Source organism: Balearica regulorum, chromosome 19 (genome assembly GCF_011004875.1).
Source record: "Balearica regulorum gibbericeps isolate bBalReg1 chromosome 19, bBalReg1.pri, whole genome shotgun sequence".
NCBI lineage: Eukaryota > Metazoa > Chordata > Aves > Gruiformes > Gruidae > Balearica > Balearica regulorum.
The window spans coordinates 2868039-2888531 of record NC_046202.1 but is presented as its reverse complement, the minus strand read 5'-3'; the positions used below and the strand labels follow the sequence as shown (position 1 = coordinate 2888531).

Below are 20493 nucleotides of genomic sequence, written 5' to 3'. Positions count from 1 at the left end.
CTGAAGGTGGTGCAAAGTGCAGCTCTGAGTCGCATGTGTGGCTCTGTGCCACTTTGGCTATCTGCAAGTGTGGGCGCAGCTCCTGGTGCGAGCAATCAACAGTTTTCCTATATGGCTTGTATACCAGCAAGTTCAAGATGGGCTTTTCTGCAACTCCCACTGCACCTGCAGAGCTGTGCTGTGGGGAAGCACTGGCCCTGAGGCAGGGGACACTGAGCCTGGCTCACATGGGGCTGGGGATGGTGTCCGCAATGGAGGCAGCCCTATGTGATGGGGAACAGAAGTGCAACCAGGAAAAGGGACCTCAGGCTGCACCCTAGGTGTTTCTCAGGGAGCTGGTTGGAATTGAGACCTCAATTCCCATCACAGTGTAATGGAAATTCAGGGTTGTCTCCTTCACAGATGGTGGTGAAAGACAACTGCAGTGAGATCTCACTCTCCTGGGTAACATCTCTTTTAAAGCTCTCCATTTTAGAAAGATTAAACTGTACTTCCCAGGAAGAAGTCTGGGAAGGCTTGGAGTTAAAGGGACTTTGTTTAGGAAACTTACTTCAAGGCAAAATGCTTTCACAATTAAAATGTGTCGGGCTCCCATCATGCCCTGACTGGTCAGACAAGTGCAATTGTTTTGTCCCTCGGACAATTAGTGTCATTAGTGTCCTTGCTGCAGCTGTGGTTCGGCTGGGGTCTTGTGCCAGGTCGCTTCTGGCACCGGAAGCGATCTCAAGGGCTGCACAAAGGCCCCCTCTTTCTGAGGTCCCCCCGGGCACGGCTGTGTGGAGGGACTGGCACTGTGCTTGGCATAAGTTTGGATGCTTTTGGTCAAGCGTTTCTCTGTGAATCCGGTGATGCTGAGCACCCGCCGAGCCAAATGCCCGGTGCAGGTAATAGCCTTCAAAAAGTACCTATTGATGGGCCTTGAAACAGACAGGTTCTTGTTTTCAGACTGTCTTAGGGAAATTTGGCCTTGACCTGTGATTTGAATTCAATAATGACAAAAATCCATTAGGACAAGCCCTTCCCTTAAGATGTTTGTGGCATTTTCCCTCCTGTGTCTACTTTCTGCCTCCCCCTTGTCTGAAATTTTGCAGTCAGCTCTGACGCAGAAGCCTTGCACAGGCTGGTGCCAAGCAGATGCTGAGACAATTACCTTCTAATGCTTTGCAGTTAGGTTTCCTTTCATCATCTGAGGTATGTTACAACTTGTTTAGCCTATACAAGGATTTTACAGTACATCATATATTAACACAAGGTAAGCTATGCAGAGCAAAGCAATGGTGACAGCATGAATAAGCCTATCTATGCTACCTTCAGCCTGCTTGTTGTGAGGACTATGGTAGAGGTGGTTTGGTTGAAGGGGATGTTGAAAATGCAGCTCTTTTCTCAACGCCTGTTACCAACTGCCCTCTTGCTGTGTTTGCTGCCTGGAATCGTGACATCTGTCCCCAGTGTGGCAGGCAGCTCCTCTCCTTTTCACCTCCAGAGGTTTAAACCAAGAAGTTGCCAGCTTATGTCCTCACCTCTCAAGTCAGGGTATCGAAGGGTAGTGTGTTCCTGGCTAACAAGAGCACAAGAGAAATGAACCTGTTTCAGCACAAACTTTCACATGCGTTAGCAGCTAGATTAAAAGCCATTTAGGAGCCCTAGGGACATACGACGATTGTTAGCATAGGCATAACCCATATTTGCATGGCCGTATCTGTGTCCTTGTGAGATTACAGCTTCCATGGAGCATGTGACTACAACGCAGAGAGGCTCTCTTGGCTTACTGTTTGTACAGTTCACTGTTTCAGAGGATGGAGAAGGCCTTGAGTTCCCCTTGAAAATCCCAGTCTTTGTTCTTCTATCTTTCTGTGTACGCTGCACTCAGAGCTCAGCCAAAGCTATAAACATACAAGCAGGAGGTATAGATGGACTTCCCTGGCCTGTATTCATCTGAGGATCTTGCTGTGTTTAGTTGTCCATTAACCTGGTTTGCAGTGGAGCAGTGATCTTAGTCTTCTCTGGCATTACTTAGTACAGTGGTAGAGCTGAGGCTGCAAAATGCCTTTTCTCACTGTACAATAACATTCAAAACTGTGCTCTGGCCACTTGAAGCTAGTAAACCTTCCCTGTCTCTTGAATTGTTCTGGTAGCTCTGCATCAGACTTCAGTTCATTTTGTTCATCATGTAAGGTCTTGTGGACAAGTCAACTCCTGTGAGATCAGGTGTGAGGCGTGCCTTTGAGTCCTCAGAAGTATCTGGTTGTATCCCTTCCCTCCGCCCTTCTGGAAGACAACATTACTTTCTACTCTGAAGCCTGTTGTGTTGGAAGATGGCATAATCCTGACCACGTCTATGTAAATCTATCAGATTATATTGCCTACTTACGAGCAGGAGTCCTTTGAAACTATGTTCTAATTGGATGGGGAAAAGTCATGAGTACAAACAGATTATGCATCTCGTATTTCTCCTTGTGAAGGAAAGGGAGCTCAGTGCCAGTCAAACACACTGTACTGTAACAGTGCACCTCAGGGAAAACTTTTTGTTTTCCCCTGACAGCTCTTCTGTGATTATTAATTTCTACTATTTGAGTGTCTTAGTCTTCCAAGAGCTGTGGAAGTGCAAACATTAACCAACTTCTGTAGTACAGCACCTCTTCCAGTGCAAGAATAGGCATGTAGCCAAAAAAGAAACAGTTGTGAAGATGCTCTGTTTATGCTGCTGGTTGTTATTTGCTGTTTTAGGCAGATTTAGCATGAAGATCATGTGTGATGTGATGAGTCAGGTTGCATATAATATACGCAGGCGTCTGATGCAATATTTATTTACTAGTAGGTCACAGGGAAGGAGAGCTGATAAACGCAGATAAATATATAGGTATTTTACATTACACTTAAACCAACTGCATGTGCACGTGGTTTAGTTAAACATAAAAACCAAACAGCATTGCCAGATGTATCGCAATGTAATACTAAATAGGAATTGTAATGAGGAATGTTTTTCAGTAACCTATTCCTACCAGGAGAGTGGCGAATGCTTCATTTGATGGCGCAACTGCTCATGCTGCAGGGGTGGAGGCTTTGCTAATTTGATCTGGAAATTTCTTTCCTGGTGCTTAAGGGTGATGAAAACTTTCACAGTCTATTGGAGTCCTGTCTTCTCCTTGCAGTTGGATGCCAATAAATACAGCTCAAATTAATAAATCTTGTACTAGGGAAAGAAAATTTGGGTCTAAATATTGTTTCTACATGGCATTATTACAGGCATCTTAACATACCATAGGAGTTCCTTTTTGATAAGTATTGGGTGTTGCTCATTCAATCACTTGTTTGAACTAATGTGGTCAAGAACCCAAACATGATTTGTGACCAGTGATGTGTAGAAGCCATAAATATATCTGCATCTCTTTTATCCACTTCTTGCAAAATCTGATCAGGGGTGTTCCAGTATTCCCATACGGAAGACACAGCTAGCCCAATCTTCCACAGTGCCCAAAGCTCCTAGTGACTAATCTCCTGTGCTGGGCACCTCCTTGTCGATAGATGTATCTTAGGTGTTCCTACATTATTTTATGCTTCAACAGTTCTGTAGATATTTGTCTTTAGCTTTTCAGCCAGCTGTTAGTGAGCTTATTAATGGTGTTTGCTAATGTCATAGAACTAGTTTTTGAGCTGCTTGAAGTCCTCAGGAACTGAAGAGCATTATCAGCTTCCTCCATACTTTGCAACTTGCAGCCTGTGAGAAACAGGATAGTTAAAGGCTTGCTTGCTTTCTTACTGTGCTTCTAAGTTTTCAGATTTTTATGCAAATTGAAAAAGACATTGTTAATGAAATGTTAATAAGCCCATCCCTTCACTGCTGCTTATAGAATAAAATCTGTAACAAGTTGAGTATCTCTTAATACTGAAAATAATTGAACTTCTTTTGTTAATCTTTTGGATCATGTAATACAAGCTACAGTTCACTTCCCTCTTCCTAACAAATTTGCCCACCATCTTAGTAACAAATAGAAGAAGCCTGGAAAACGATAAGACTGGTATGCCTATGCCAAAAGCAGCCCCGAGGAGAAGGACTTGGGGGTATTGATTGATGAGAAGCTCAACATGAGCTGGCAGTGTGCGCTTGCAGCCCAGAAAGCCAACTGTATCCTGGGCTGCCCCTCTACTCCACTCTTCTGAGACCCCACCTGGAGTACTGCATCCAGCTCTGGGGGCCCCAGTACAGGAGAGACATGGAGCTGTTGGAGCGAGTCCAGAGGAGGCCACGAAGATGATCGGAGGGATGGAGCACCTCTCCTGTGAGGACAGGCTGAGAGAGCTGGGATTGTTCAGCCTGGAGAAAAGGCAGCTCTGGGGAGATCTAATTGCGGCTTACCAGTACATGAAGGGGGGCCTACAGGAAAGATGGGACTGTTTATCAGGGAGTGTAGTGACAGGACAAGGGGGAATGGGTTTAAGCTGAAGGAGGGTCGATGTAGATTAGATGTTAGAAAGAAATTCTTTACTGTTAGAGTGGTGAGGCACTGGCACAGGTTGCCCAGAGAGGTGGTGGAGGCCCCATCCCTGGAAGTGTTTAAGACCAGGTTGGATGAGGCTTTGGGCAACGTGGTCTAGTGGAGGGTGTCCCTGCCCGCAGCAGGGGGGTGGAACTAGATGATCTTTGAGGTCTCCTCCAACCCAAACCATTCTATGATTCTATGAAAAGGTCTGCTCTGCCTGGGGAATGTGGCAGGGGTTTGCATGGGATTAGCAATGTGCGTAGAGAGGTACCAAATACATAAACCAAATAAGAGTCCACAGTGTAGAGGTAGGGAGCAAAAAAAAGAAATGAGGGAGAGGAGGGAGAACTATGCATTGCTTCGGAGGGAACAGAGGGCCTGAAACTGACGGCAAGGGACAAAGGTGGGCATAACCACGTGGGAACCCCAGTTACTCCAGGAGCCAGGGAAAGAGCTCTCCTAGTCTCAAAATGGAAGAAAATAGTCTGAAGCAGCAAGGGAGACAGACAACCTGGTAGAGAAATGGAAGAAAACAGTCTGAAGCAGCAAGGGAGACAGACAACCTGGTAGAGAAATGCCCATCAAGACAAGGATGCCTTCAGGGAGGCTCTACAGAACTTGGTGATGCTTTTTTTCAGTCAGATATAAAGAAAATTAACTCCTGGGAAAACCCCTGCTGGTTCAGAGAGCAGAGTGCTACCCTCCTTGTGTGCAGCTTGGTGCTGGGGAGATGAAGTGAGAAGTTTGCAGATCTCCTGTGTGTGCCCTGTGCCCTACGGTCACAGCTCTGCCCTGGGCGTGCTGCAAGCCCTCCTCAGCAAACAGCTGCCGTTCCATGAGATTTTTCCTCTCTTTGCAATGGAGAGGAATAAAATAAATGATAAATTAATAAAACCTGTAGAAGAATAAAAGGGATTTTCCTGTCTTTGCAGTAGAGAAATGAAATGTCAGGCTACCAGAGGGGGTTCTCCTGTCCTGGGTTTTTTGTTTGTTTTTTTTTTTTGTTCCCAGTCTTGAGGCTTTTCTCTGAACAACTCACTGGGGAAAAAAAAATTGCCATGTTGTATCTGTGCATACGAAGAGGATGGAAAATAACAACTGGCTGGAGCAATTGGGGCTTAGAGCCAGAAGCCTGTCTGCATCAGATCTCTCCCCTCTCTGACTCATGGCACCCTCAATTTCAAAGCCTCCCTTTATGGCAGAGGCTCTCAGATCTGCCTCTTCGTTCCCTGCTCCTTTAGATTTTGATATCTACCTCCACTGATCTTGTTCTTTGCACAGGAGTGTCAGAATGGCTACGGTTCCTAGGGCAATCAGTGCTGCCGGGCTGGCTGCCCGCTGGCACGCAGTGTGATGAGGCTTCTGGGCACATGATGTGTGCCATGGTTGCAGGGGGTAACAAAGTTCAGTCTGCTGGTAGTATTCACGTCTCATCCCTCTGTCGTTACTAATGCCCTTTTCATACACAACCCACCCTGCATTTCCTGCCTTTCTCCCAGTGCTATACCCGTGTCTCGTATCACACTGCCCCATGCCCAATCCTGTATGCAAGGAGAGTGGCTAGTGCTTGGGAGTATTTTTAAATTTCCACTTAACACTTACTTCAGTTCATGGATTTTCCAGAGGAAGTCAGGTTTGGGGGGTATTTTTTTTTTATTTATTTTGGTTTTATTAAAAAAAAAAAAGGCAAGGAAATTCCCCTCCAACCTACAGAATGTAGCTATCAAGAGAAATGGCTTCATTTCTCTTTCTTAAAGCATTGAACACCCTGTTATGCTTAAAATAATAAAACCAAAAAAAGCCAGCCTTATTTACGTGATGGGTTTCAGTCTCTTGTATTGATAGTGCAGTGCGGTAGCCGTAGTGAAACGTAGGCTCTGTTGAGATAGGCAGAAGAAAGAAGAAAAAAAAAAAGGTGGTTCATGCCATTTAATTTCTGCAATGTTCTGATTCTCTCCTACCAGCCTGGAATTGCTAAACATGATCCTTTGTCTGGCATATGGGGATTTGGAGAATTGTTGCTAATTACAGCAGTTGTGCTATCTAGCTTAACTGGCTTAAATAATATATTAAGTGCTTTTATGATCTTCTACAACACGCTGGAATGCAGAGAGGTGCATTTTATGCTGTTTATACTTTATGGCAGACAACTTATATAACATTAATCTGCAGAAAAAAAATGGTTTTAATGATTTATTGTTTGTATAATTCACAGCTGGGGCTCTAGATGGTAAGATCCTGTTGTGCTAGGTGCTATGCAGATGCAGGGTGTGCGTTTCTGTCTTGGAAGGTGGAGTCTCATCGCAGGGCAAGAGGCTGTGGGTGGCTCCAGGGAATGGTGGGGCCGAACGACTTGGGGATGCCAGGCAAGGGTCTGGGGAGAGCACTGGTCAAAGCACTGCTGAGTTAATGTAGGTCTGGTGGCAAAGGCAAAAACGTGTGGGGTCTGGAAGAGGATCACGGGAAGTCACGATCTAATGTATTTAGGGAATATTCCCATTATTTTAATTAAAATTTAATGTGAAATTAGGAACAGGTTACTAAGCATCATACCTCAAAGTGGGAGTATTCTAGGGTTTAGATTAGTGCTTATCCAGAAACGAAGGCATTATGTCTGCTCAAGAATCTTTTTTTATCCCTTTTTTTTTTAGCAAAAATTCTATTAGTCGTCTGATTCTACCCAAATTCCCATTTCTCTTGGCTCAAAATCTAAATTTTCTATTATCTGCTATTGTACCTAATGCTCAAACAAAAAGTGAGAAGAGCATGCTGCGAATATCTTGTTGCTGGATCTGGTGTGATGAATAATTATGGAGTGGCTGAGCAATGCTAGCCAGAGGCTCAAAGAACCTGGTAAGACACATGTTGGGGGGGGGGGGGGGGGGGGGCGCATAAACCACAAAGGGAATTAGTGATAATGATGAAAAGACTGGCACATTCTGACCTATAATTTGGTTTAGTTTGACATAGCTCTCTGTAAAATCGCAAGGACTGTTAGAATATGCTAGTAATTAGCAGTATTTCACCTATTTGAAATTAAAGCATTGTGCAGGCTCTGCAGATTAGGAACAAAAAAAGTAGCTATTTGTCTGGTTTTGCTTGCTAGTAGCTTGAAAATAGGGAGGTGAGAAACTTGTGTCAAATCTTGAAGTATAATTTTGCAATTAAAAGACTGAGGAGAAAGTGTGATCTGAAGACCTTCAGTTTCCTAGCTGTGACATAAAATTAACAGCTATCTTCATTCTCATTCTGTTTTAATATTCCTGCGGAGGAGCAAGAAAAAAGAACTCCCTAGGCTGGCTTCAGTGAAATGGAGGAACTGTTACTTGGACAATAACAGGGTACAGGCTAGGAAGGGAATGATTTTTGTGGGTATTAACTGGCTAATGTTTGCACAATGCTTTGGATGCTGTAAAGTGATAGATATCTAATGCTAAAAGTTGAGATGCTCTCTAGGAGAGAGGAAACACTGTTTAAAGGCATTTTTTGACTGGCTACATGGAAAATTTCAAGATCATACATGCACCAGCTTGCAGGGATGCACAGCTGGTACCTCGTCACTAAAACCAGCAGAATCTTGACTAGAAAGCTGTTAGTTAACTGTGGGTAAAAATGGAAGGATAAATTGAAACTACCTGAAAGTGGAAGAAACAGCCGGGAAGTGATAAGAGAAATGAGGGGAGAAACTCTTGCCCATCATTGTGGTGTCCAAGTGCTTTATAACAACTTCAAATTGCTTTCTTCCTTGAATGTACCAATTTTCTTTTTCCAGCTGCAACAATTTGGCAACCTCCAGCTACTCTGAACTTATCTTCTATTGCTAAGAATCTGCTCAAGAATCTACTCAATATTCCAGGCCTAATTTTTATTATAGTAACTAAAGGAGCTTCTAGGCCAAAAGTTCTTCTAGGAGTAGCTGGGCTTTTAACCAAAGGGGGAGAGTGAGTGCCAAAGGCTTTTATGGATCATTTAACATCGTATGCTTTATATAACAAAAACACATGCAAATACTTAATATAGTAGGCAAAATTTTGATTAACTCCTAATGCTTTACCTTGCTGCGTGAGTGCAATCAATCCATTAAAATGGCAAGGTATAACGTTGAAGGAGCTATCTGTCCAGCAGCACTATTTCATGTTTGGTTTTGAGAGTCCACTGTAACACATCAACAGCCGCTGCATGTTCAGCTGAAGTGACAGCTCAATAATCTGGTCATCTGCATCCTGTTGTGACTTATTGCTGTATTTAGGGGAATGGGGTGTGATGTAGTGGTTTGAGCAGATGGCAAGCTGTCGGACTTTTTTTGTTGCTTTGTTGGCTTGATCAGCGGTTCTTCATTGACTCTGGACAGATTACAGGCGTGATACTATCTTAGATAATGCCACTTGGTAAAGAAGTTTAAAATCCTTAATTACTATCATTAGCTGTTTCACACCATAAAATAGAGGTCTGTTATTTTAATGTCTGTTTGGGGTTTTTTAAATCCCTGTCTGTAGGGTGTCTGGAGCCTCCTTAACTCAAACAGGGAGGTGTAACTTTTGGATCACGATCAGTGGTAGTTTGTGCATACACATTTGTATATGCAGTTGTCCAGAGTTCTTTTACTGTGTTGTGGAAGCACTGAACTGAGACATCAGTCTGTTGGCAAGGTCGTGAAGGCTGGCAGGTTTCTGTATTTGGGGATGTCCTCTGTTTGTTCAGTGTTTGAATCGTGTGAAACCATAATTAGCATATAAGATGCTGTGGCGTTCCCCTTCAAGATCTGAAACGGAATTAAGGGAAGTGCAAGGATGTGCCGAATGACATGACGGTACTGGTTCCATGGTTTTTGTTTTACTCCGCTGTCCTGCTGCTTTGAGATGCGCTTTCCATTGTACCAGCTGCTGGCAAAACATTCATGAAGTTGTTACATGTTTTATGCTTTGGTATTGCTTTTTCTATATACAACAATCAAACTGCTAAGATGTTGGAGACCCTGTGTGCAGCAGCTGTTGAGCTGAGAAGAAAGAAGTCCTTTTCTTTGAAAGGGAAAGTTGCCCTGTTGTGCCACAGTGGTAAGCCACTGCCTGCTGTGCACCGGATTTGCTGTTGCACTCTGGGGGCGATGCAAGCATCCTCGTTCTACGATGCAATTTGGACTGTTCTGAAACGGAGTAAACAGTTGCTTCTTGCATGGCCACTCCTCTAATTTGATCTTCTGTTATTAATTATTTGCACTTCCTCTTGACACAACACTTTTTTTTGCTGCTGAGGATGGAACTGCAGAGAAATCCTTTATTTCCATTCCAATGACACAGTGGTTTTCTATCTACAAGAGAGTACAGAATTGCTTTTATCATTTTTTTTTCCCCGTTGTTCCTTGATGACAGATACTACTCTTAATCTACACAGAGACAACACTTTGAAATGGGAGATCTATGTTCCCATCGGTTTTTGTTACGTTGATAAATCATAGCATGGCTCACTTTCTGAATGACATGCTTCTGGATTTAGGTCTGCTTTTTTTTTTTTTTATTTTGTCACATTTTTTCTTTTTCAATGCTAGCAATAGCTTTGCCAAAGCTCATCTGTTCCTTTAGCGTTCACTCCAGCAGGCGATTAATTCTATCACACTTTCCCCCATATATGGCATAATCAAACAGGTTGCTAGAAAACCGGGAAGGACGTGATATAATAGTTTCTAATGCATTACACTTACCTTGTGATTTTCATTACTTGTGGCATCTTGTTTCTGCTGGGTTGGAGGAACATCAGCAAAGTCTGCCAGGAAAAAAAGGGTTTTTACTGTTCTTTGTGGGCTTCAAGTGTGATTGTGTCACACTTCCACACACCGGGAAGCTTTACTTAAGAGAACATCAAGAGCGGAGGGTGCCTTATGGTGTTTTCTTCTGTGTGTTTCAAAGGCAATTGCAGTAAAAGTGGGGGATTGCTTACCCACAAATCTTAAAATAGCTAAGAATGTGGGTGACATGCCTCATTTTCTTTGGTTGTGTAGATAATTTCAGCTCATGTTATTAATAGTGTTATGTATTGAGTAGTAATACGAGTAGCAATTGTGAGTGGCCTTAACCCTCTCATGAACTCCCTGAACAAAAACAACTAGAGGGAAGTGGCTCAGCAAAAATATTATTTAATTCTCTTATAAAGGGGTGGCAAAATTAAACAGAGCCCACAGCCCAAATAAGGCCTGTGGGAATCATTCCACTTCCCTTCCTGTCTCTCTTCCTGGAGAGGACTGGGAGCTGCTGTCCAAACCCTTCTTCCCACATCTGCTACAACCTGGTATACAGGTATGGTGTCTGCCACATGTGGGTATGCATTGTAGGTCTCCTGTCACTACTGCCTCCGTAGCAGTAGCTGTCACCTCCACGCTGTAATGTCACTAGAGCTCAGCCCTTTGGGGCAGAGGAACACTGTTCTCTCCTGCCTTGTTCTCTCCCTGCTTATGCAGTACTGACTCATCAGAAGAGAGGAAGGTATGAGGTGTCTGCTACTGCTGGGAAGTAGCAGGGGACGATTGACAGCTTGGGGAAAGGGCCTTGCTGTTATGGCACAGGCAGCAGTGTCAGGGCGGGTGGGAAGAGCAACTGCTTCAACAAGTTGTGAGAGTGCTGGGAAGCAGGGATCTATAGCGCAGATGTGAGAAGAAAAGTGCCTTCGTACTCAAAATAAGGGGGGAAAAATGCACATCATCTCACTCTGCGAGTCCTCTGGCTACACCACACTGCAACCCTGGTGAGCACCGCGTTCATTAACACATCCCTGCAACAAGGGGGATGATTACTGGGTTTGCAGTATTTGTGGTTAAAAACTAAACACAAAATATTAAATACAGGGTGGGGCTTCCTAAGAAAGAAGATAATGTTAAGACATTTTCTTATCTGCTGCTGCTAGTTACAGTGAGCTTATTACAACTGAATTCTCTGTTACATCTGTTTCGCGGCGGGGGGGATGTTTTTGGGTTTTTTGGCATTGTTGGTTTTGGTTTGTTTTTTTTAAATTCAGCTTTGACCATGGCCTTTTCCCCTCCAATGTCCTGCCACAAAGTTCACGCTGGCAATAGTGTGGGAGTACAGGTTTCATGATATCAACGTGACGTAAGATGGTCCTGGTAAGAATCTGTTCCTTTTTTTCTCCCGGTTTGTATAAATCTGTAGCGACTGTCACCCTCTGACTACTGTTCTAAACCACTTGTTTCCTAGAAAATGTGGAATGTGATAAAAGTTGCAATTTGCATACGTGGTCCTGTTGTTCTTTCAGGAAGCCTTTTGTATTTTGCCTTCTCCCTCTGATAACATCAGAATTAGATTGGCAGATAATGATTCAAAGTATTTTTCTCATTCATCAGTTCATTCTAATTGGAATGATATGAAACCATTTAGCCATGAACACTGCAGGCCTAGGGTGAACAAATACTCTTATTGTGCCTTGGTATCTCTCTCACCTTCTGCTCTTTTCAAATGTTTTGAGATGTGCTCTGCTGCACTCTCTGTGAAGCAGGAAGGGGTAAAAGTTGTCTTGTGTTTGTACAGTGCCTAACACAGCACATCTCAAATCCTCATTGGTGGCAATAAATGCAAATTACAGATGATAATTGGCTCCTACAGTCCTTTACCAAATTTCCTTCCAGTCTGAGGGGTGAAGATAGTTCTGTTAGCTGTGTCTGTGTTGGAGATTTAGAATCGTAGAATGGTTTGGGTTGGAAGGGACCTCAAAGATCATCTGGTTCCACCCCCCTGCTGCGGGCAGGGACACCCTCCACTAGACCACGTTGCCCAAAGCCTCATCCAGCCTGGCCTTAAACACTTCCAGGGATGGGGCCTCCACCACCTCTCTGGGCAACCTGTGCCAGTGCCTCACCACTCTAACAGTAAAGAATTTCTTTCTAACATCTAATCTAAACCGACCCTCCTTCAGCTTAAAAATTTGGGATCTGCTCTTCAAAAGCACATGAATGTCTTTGAAAGAACAAATCCTAGTGAAGTGAGTAGGGCTTTTCTGGCCAGAATCCATGAAATGCAATTACAAATTTCACTCTTACGTTTCTGCTGTGTGACCATTGGAGAAAATAAAGTTTTCTACATGCTTCTAGTGTGGGACAGTGGTTTTGTTCAGGTTTGGAGTTTTTTGTATTTTTTAAAAAAAAAAAAAGTTTTGTCAAGTTTAAATGCCTGGAGTAGACTTCCCCTCCCTGCCTCCAGTTGCTTGGAGTAGATCAGGACAGACAAGGAAGGGTTTCTTAAATAGAGGGCAGGCTGAAATGCTGACCTTTGATACATAAAAATTTAAGCCCTAAATGATTGTTTGAGCATTCACAATGCTCGCATATTTTCCTAGTCACAAATTTGATTTTTATTACCAGAAGTTTACTTGCTGGAGTAATAAAAACCCAGAAAACTCCCTTACTGGGTTCCTAACATGGAAATTCCTAAAGATGACCCATCCCACAGCATGTTTTAGCAGAATTCTCCTTTTTGTAAATAATACAAATAATAGTAATACAAAGTTACTTTACAAAAATATTACAAGTAAGTAATAATTATAGGGAAATATTTATGAGATATGGAGAGTCAGAGAATCTTTGGTGCTATGGGCTACTATTCTGTGGAAGTACAAAATTTGAGATTCCTTCTGCTCTGTGTGACCTAGGCCTTTGACATGAGTTTTCCTATTATTCTATCAATTCCTCATCCCCTCGTGCTATTTTGGTTTTTGTTTTTTTTTTTTTTTTGGTCTGTTCGGCCATCAGTTTCTATACAACACTTATGGCAGTTTTGGCATTAGTTTTAGCTCTCTAGATGCTTTTTCATCTTTGTGCTGAAACCCCTTCAGCCCTACCTTCTAATCTCGAATTAAATACAAATATTAGAGCCTAATGTTTTGTGGGCTTGGGTTTTTTTTAATGTCATCCTCAACATCAAGATTGCAACTATTCTGGAGAATAAGAGTGCAGCATTTACATAGAATACCGTAATACGTTTATATATTTGAAGTAGTTTGCAAAAATCAACTGATCCTTAAAAAATTAATAATATCCCAGGGTGGGGAGACAGGTACTGGGGAGAGGCAGAGATTTAGAAGCAAATAATACAGCAGGGCCTAGAACTTGCATTTTTTGTTCCTGCTTTTAGTGAATTTTATATCGGGAAATCTTAGAGACTTGTACTGTTCTTTTCAGAATTGTTTTTGATTCATTGCAGCAGTTCCACAATTACTTGTCCTACCTGTTTTGAGTTCAGGTCTCTCAACGCAACTTGAAACATGTTCTCTGTAGCAGATGCCCACTTCATCCTGATTTTTAATTTTTTTTTAAAATTTTTATTTTTCCCCCCCATTTCTGGTAGCCTTGTGGACTGCCAGCCACCCTCCTGGTGACTGACAGCTGCTCTGCCAAGAAGGCAACATTGCTGCAAGCCACCTGCAGCTTCTGTGCAGCAGTAAATGTCTGTGTTTCCACAGATACTTGACAATAATGCAAAGACACTTAAACATATTTTCTAAGTGCTTATGAATTAATTTGTGATTCGTGAATAATTAAATAAATCACAGCAATCAAAAGGACACGTGGCCAGTTAAATTTGTACATATAGCACTTTTCCACTAGGAGAGAAGCTCAATTCATCTAATACAAATCTAAATTCATTGTATCTTAATTTGATTTACCTTTGACATAACATTTAAATAGTAGCAACATCTATAATCTTATGGTCCCCAATAAGGCTTCATTAAAAACTTTCTGGCAGATCTAATCCATGGTTAGCATACAATGTCTTATCTCTAGGTTCCTGCTTCAGTGCCTTTGAGAACATGCTTAATTTAATCTGAACAAAGACACTGCCATCATAAGCCTCCAGTCTGATTTTCCAATCTAGAATATCTTTGTTATTAAATTTGGTGCAAACCATGCTGCATACAATGGATCAAGTAAATGATTTTTAAAGCACTTTTCAAGCAAAATTCTGCTGCTTGTTAGACATCACTTTTATCTCTGGGACATAAAAGAGATGTCACTTTAGTTTGGATTTTTAAAGATGTCATACAAAAATGCAGTATAAGTCTAAACAACTTAGCTAGCTGTGAAAAACTGCAAGCTTTAATGTAATGCATATGTTTAACCATTTTGGAAAGACCATTTTTTAAAATACGAATTGTTAATCATCATTCCAACCTCTTTGCCTTCCTCTAGAGGAAAGACCTCCTCACTAGGAGGTTTCTGCTTCCTCATCTGCATCAAATACAAAGTCAGCTGTTTGTGACTATACTTTAAGCTGGTGGTAGGATCTGACTTGTAATTACAATTTTAGACATTCATTCTTTTATGATTTAGCAAGTGAACCAGTTGTCATAAAAAGCCCTACACTGTCTAATAATTTTTGCAGCCTGAGAACAAGGTTTGCACATGCTATGAGTAGAGGTTCTGTCAAGACATAACAGATAAAAATGGAATAGTTTTGCAAAGTGCTGGTGAGGCCTCAGTTGAAAATGGAATAAAAGTCTAGTTATCCATACTTGAAACAGTGATCTGAAACAGGCCTAGAGGGAGTCCGCTAAGAACTGGTGGAACGATGTACTACTATGGAGGGGCAACTATACAAGAGCTTAATTTGTCGAGGTTTTTTTGAAAGCTGAAAAGAGGTAGATAGGTTTCTGCAAATATATAGAAAGGTATGTCAGTAACTCATTCAAGTTGCAACATGGAATTGGGTAGATGCAGGGCAGCAGTTATAAACTGGGGTGGTTGCAGTAGTATTGGATGGGAATTGTTGTCCCAGCAGGCTTCTTCACTCCTGCGTGTCTGGATGACACAGGCCTGGGAGTGCAATGTCAGTTCTGTGGTGTGCTGTGTTACCTGGGGTTTTGTTGTTGCTGTTTAATAATATAGCTTATTATTAAGTAAGAGACTTAAGGGAGGTGAGGCAAGGATAAATAGTCATGGAGAAATCAGCATGAAAACTAGAATAAATTGGTGTGAAGCTGTCCTACGCCGTCATTGTGGTTGCTTCCTGCTCTAATTGCGTTCTGTAACTGCTCTGCAGTTGGGGTCTGGCTGTGTCCCAGTGCAGCTTGTTCCAAGCAAAATGGGACTCTCTATCTTTGTAATTCAGAGGAGCAAGCAAAACATTAAAAGATTATTACGAGGCATAAGGTCACACAGGAATGCCGCAGTGAAGTCAGGAATTAAACCGTGTCTCCTCAGCTGTGAGTTCATACCTTTAAAAAAGTGATCCATCACAAATGGAGCATGGCACAATGAATGCCATCGTTGGGGGTTGAAATACTTCACTTAATCAAAAGATAAACCGACTTCTCCAGCTGTTTCTGATATTGCCAACTTACGCTTTTGATTGACATGTTGCCATGTTTGTCGAATTCATTCCCTCAAATATTTTAAAGAGTTTATATTGTATCTCAATGGAAAACTGCTTGGGTGAGGGACTATATTGAAAAGAGATATGTAAAGGGTTGTATAGGAATAGGAGGATATGAGATTTGTCTTTAAAAGACAAATATGTAACAAGTGGGTGAAGTACGATCCCAACAATTTCATTTATATTTTCAAAAAGCACTAAGGTCTCCCCTCACCTCCTGTAGTCTATATTCCAGAGAGGCAAAGGATCCTTTGTGGCAGATATTATGCTTGAGTGTAATAATTATATTCTGTGTCACAAACCTGAGATAATAAACAATTCAGATGATGACAGAAAAAAAAAGTAAGGAGGATTTACAAAGCTTAATTCATTTGTAGTGTCTTTGTGCTTGAGGGGTGTTACATGAGGAGAAATTTGGCCTTCAAGCTAGCTTCTCTGTAAGCGGCATTCCTGGCTTTGCATAGCAGATATGAAATTTGTTTGGAATGTTTGCTATAAAAATACCTACGTGTGAACTTACATCAGTGAGAGGGTAACTTCAGCGTGACCTTTCTCCAGCTCTGATGTGGTAAGATCTGATGTGGTACAGAAACTGTAATTCAGGGAATGACTCGCAACTGGTGTTTTCACAGGCTGTTTCTGTGCAGGAGCAATCCTTGGAACGAGCTGCCCTTGGAAAGCAGTGTTTTCTTTCAAACTTATTTTCTGGAGAGTCGACCCAGGGTATGTTACCAGGTTTAATGTTGTAACAAAGCCATTTGGGAAATCCAGCCATTCTGTGTAAGTATTGGACTGAATACTAAAACCAAACACGCTGAAGAACAGCAAAGGACGGAGGTATTTTTGATCCTTTTACAATTCAGTCCGTGTTTCTGTTTCAGACAGTGAAAAGACATTTTCATGGAACTGGAACTTCCTCCTGTCACCTCATGCTTGCAGTACTTCTCCTTAGAGGGGTCTGAGGATAGCCGCGGTCCCCGGTGAGGTACGGAGCGGGGCTGAAGGGCCGCCACGCAGGGTGCAAACCCAGGGCCGCTGCCCGAGGGCCCGAGAGGCCGTTTTGCCCAGTGCCCCGCGGCCTTGTGCCCCTGTCCCACTCCCGGCTCCCCCAAGGGACGGGCCCCGCCGCTCGCATCAGCCGCCCCCTGCCCGGCAGCAGCTGAGGGAAGAGGGGAGCGGCGCGCGCCGGCGCCTTTGGCGGGCAGCGGGGGGGGGGGGGGGCGGGTGCTGCCGCGTCACGTGACGCGGGGCGCTACCCTGTGGCGGGAGGGGAGCGAGGGAGGTGTGCGCGCGCGCGCAACGTCCAGTAGGAGGCGCGAAGGGGGAGGGGAGGGAGCGGGCGGTGGGGCCGGACAGTAACCGCCCTCCCCGTCACGTGAGGCGACGTGCGGGCTCATCACGTGACCCGCCATGGAGCCGGCGGTGGGGAGGGCGCGCGGCCGCCTCCTCCCCCCGGCCGCCCCGGCCCGCCCCGCCTCCCCCCGCCCGCGCCCTGTGCTCCGGAGTCGCTAGCGGCGCAGCCCGGGCTCCGCGGCGCCGAGCCGGCCGGCGGGGGAGGCCATGGACTGAGGGGCACCATGGGCGCCAAGGAGTCCCGCATCGGCTTCCTCAGCTACGACGAGGCCCTGCGAAGGGGTGAGGGCGGAGGAGTGGGGGGGGGGGGGGGAGGAGGCCGCGGGCGGGCGGGCGGGGAGGGGGCGCGGCGGGCCTGCGGGGCCGGGGGGGGTGGCAGCGGGAGGGGGCCCCGCTCTGTCCCTGTCAGCGTGCGGCGCGGTGAGACGGCGTCTGGTGGCTCCTCGCACCACCATGACAGACCCCGGCGCGGAGGCACTTGCGCCGTTCTTTTACCTCAGGCTCCTTCCCCGCCCCCTTCCTCTTCTCCCCCCCCCCATTTATTTATTTATCTCCCCTATCTCAGTAATGGGGCCTGGGCAACGGCCGCGGGGAGGACCTCCTCTCCTCGCCGCCTCCACGCCTTGGCAGCGCTCGGCGGTGCCGTGACGGTGTCGTCCCGCTCAGCCGGCGGCGAGGGGGGGGAGGGCGGGCGGGCGGTGAGGGGCAGAGGCACCCGGCGGGCGCTGATGCCGCCAACCCCTCCCGCTGTCTCGCAGCCCTCGGCCTTGCCTTTGCCTGTCGCTTGCCGGCTCTCCTAGCTGCCCTGGGAACCGGCGTGGGGAAATCCTGCGGTGTGACAGGACTTGCCGTGCTGCTGCTCTCCCCGCGCTGTCAGCTCACGGCTTTCTCGTACCTACTGGCTCCTCATCTGTCAGCTCACGGCTTTCTCGTACCTACTGGCTCCTCATGTTTACTTGCTGCCGCCCGCGATAGGGAGCACGTATCTGCAGCTCTAGGTTGAAAGATGGATGTAGCTTGTACGGTTTATTATATATGTTGCTGGTTTAGTCCGTTTCTAGATTCCTCCTGGCGAATTTAAAGAGGAACTAGCGAAGGGAAAACATAAACAAGCTAAATGCTGAATACTTGCAGCTGCAGAGCTCCAAGGCGACAGACAAGCTACACCCTGTCAGCTACCTTGCTCTAGAACTGATGTCCAAGGACAAAGAGGGACAGTAATTTTCAACAGTAAATGGTTTGCAGGGAGGATAGTTTTTTATAATTGTTGGTCTGTTGTGGATTCATGTGATGTAGTACCGACTGTTAAAGCAGTTCACCTGTTTGATATTTAAAGTATTGATAAAATTTATAAGCTTGCAGCAATAGATGGCTGCCCTTTTTATTTCTACTTACATCTGACACGCATGCAACGATTGATGGGGGAAACTGGGAGGAAACATTGAGCGTTAGTTAAAGGGGAAACAAATTAATGTGAAATGGGATTTTTATTAAATATTTTAAAATATTTTTTTATAGTGGAGCCTCTGAGGGATGCCATGTCAAATAGGAAATGGAGCAACATATTGTCAAGCAGAAGAAACAAATATGTGATTCAAACTCACTTTCGTTACAGATTTTAAACATAGCAGCCTTCAAGAATTTCACTTCTAGTGAAAGTATAGGAAGTCTTTAAAAGCATTGATGTATGTATTTTTAGAGGAGATGGAGTTACGAATGTAGCTTGGTAGAGGCGTGAAGTTGAATATAACAGGAAGTGTTTGAAATAAGCTCTTTAGTAGGAAATGCATTCATTTGGTCAAGATGTATATTTGAAAGTTCATAAATAAGAAAAAACAAATGTTTCGAATTTTAAAGTTAGATTTAAACTCATCACTACTTCAAAATCTAAGAACTTGATTTGGATGTTTCATAATTAAAAGTTTACTGGATGTAATAATAAGATTGATTTTTTTAAAAAGAGTTATTTAAAATTATTTCTTGCACGGTGAATGTAATATTTTTCTTTGGTGTTATTCTATCCCTATGAGGCATTTAATACTGTTTTTCTGTAGGAGGACAGAAAGGTTGTTTTAGGCTCTCTAATATAAATTGATGTTTTGCTAAATAACTATGTTGTTTACTTAACCAGTGAATCATTGTATGTATAAAACAGGCTAGTTATCAAAACATTATTTGTTAGGCCATTCTTACTTGCACAGAACCATGCTGGTACTTGTGGCGTTTCTGTGGACACAAATAGCAAACAGCTATAATGGATGAATGTTAAAAAAAAGAAAGCCAAATATACTTATGTCCAATTAGATCTACTTTCTCTAATGTTGTGTCCTGATTGTTAAATGCCGAGAAAGTTTTATATTAGGTGATATCGTACAAATTCTTCAACTGTGAGTTCTTCATATGTAATCAATAGTGGTTAACTATATTTGTAGAAGCAGTCATCATTCAGAATGTTGTGATCGTATTTTTGGGACACTAGTTTTAATTTCAGTTGTTCAGAATATCTGGAAAAATGCAATGAGTGCTGCTGGTTCTGTAAGCTCAAGAAAAAAAGGCTGACTTCTAAGTTGTGAATGGCTGCAACTTTATTTATTACAATTCCATTTTGGGAGTAACCAAAGGTTGTGAAGGTGAGGAGAGTTTTTGTGGTTAAACGCTCACACTATAAATAACTGTAGCTAAAATGTAACTTCTATTCAAGGAGAAGAAAATGTGAGAGCAGTCTAGTGTTAATGGCCTTTTTCACCCTGGAGCATGAGATAGTACTGCAATTTTCCTTTTTTTTCTGCTCCTTGGCACAGACAGCTGAGTGACTGCGCTGTGGATGACATGGCCATGTGGATGGGCATGATGGAGCTGTCTTGTGTCCACCAGTGCAGGTCACGCTGAGACTTGTTAGTCTCCCTTTTTCCCTCATGCCCTGTAAAATCTATGTCCGGTTGTGTAGTTTGGGAGTGAAAAGTAAGGGATGCTATTTTAGACATCTTTTCTCTTGTTATGAATATTGCCAAATTATAGTCATCTTATTTATAGTAGCCAGAGGCACTACTTTGCTGTGGAAATGGTATGGGTTCTGAACTTGTGGTGAGAGCTCTTCCTGACCCTGCAGATCTTCTGAGGATGACTTCTTTGTAAGGGGCTGAAATTCATGGACAGATCATTATAGGTGAAGTAAAAGAAGTGTTTCATTCCAAACTGGACATAAGATTATTGGTTATTTTATCAAACTAAGTTTGTGATGGCATAAACTGGTAATGTAGCTCGAGTTTGTTGCTTTTTTTCCTTAGCCC

General features: G+C 43.6%; 1 protein-coding gene and 1 long non-coding RNA gene across 7 annotated transcripts in view; one reads left to right on the top strand and one right to left on the bottom strand.

The window, feature by feature from the left end:
• Positions 1 to 20493, top strand: part of USP32 (ubiquitin specific peptidase 32) — a 99963-nt gene that overhangs the window by 3225 nt on the left and 76245 nt on the right. For 5 of the 6 annotated variants that reach the window (XM_075771138.1, XM_075771135.1, XM_075771134.1 and 2 more), the window contains exon 1: positions 17251 to 17485. The exons of the other annotated variant lie outside the window; for it this stretch is intronic. In XM_075771138.1, the coding sequence (XP_075627253.1) occupies positions 17428 to 17485 (58 nt within the window). In that variant the 5' untranslated portion in view covers positions 17251 to 17427. Of the gene's footprint in view, positions 1 to 17250; positions 17486 to 20493 lie in introns of those variants that run through there. 6 annotated transcript variants of the gene reach the window in all.
• Positions 9458 to 16473, bottom strand: LOC142604553 (uncharacterized). Its single transcript, XR_012838421.1, has 3 exons — positions 16371 to 16473; positions 10180 to 10241; positions 9458 to 9789 (listed from the first exon to the last, which is right to left on the bottom strand). It is a non-coding gene; the product is annotated as an uncharacterized LOC142604553 (long non-coding RNA).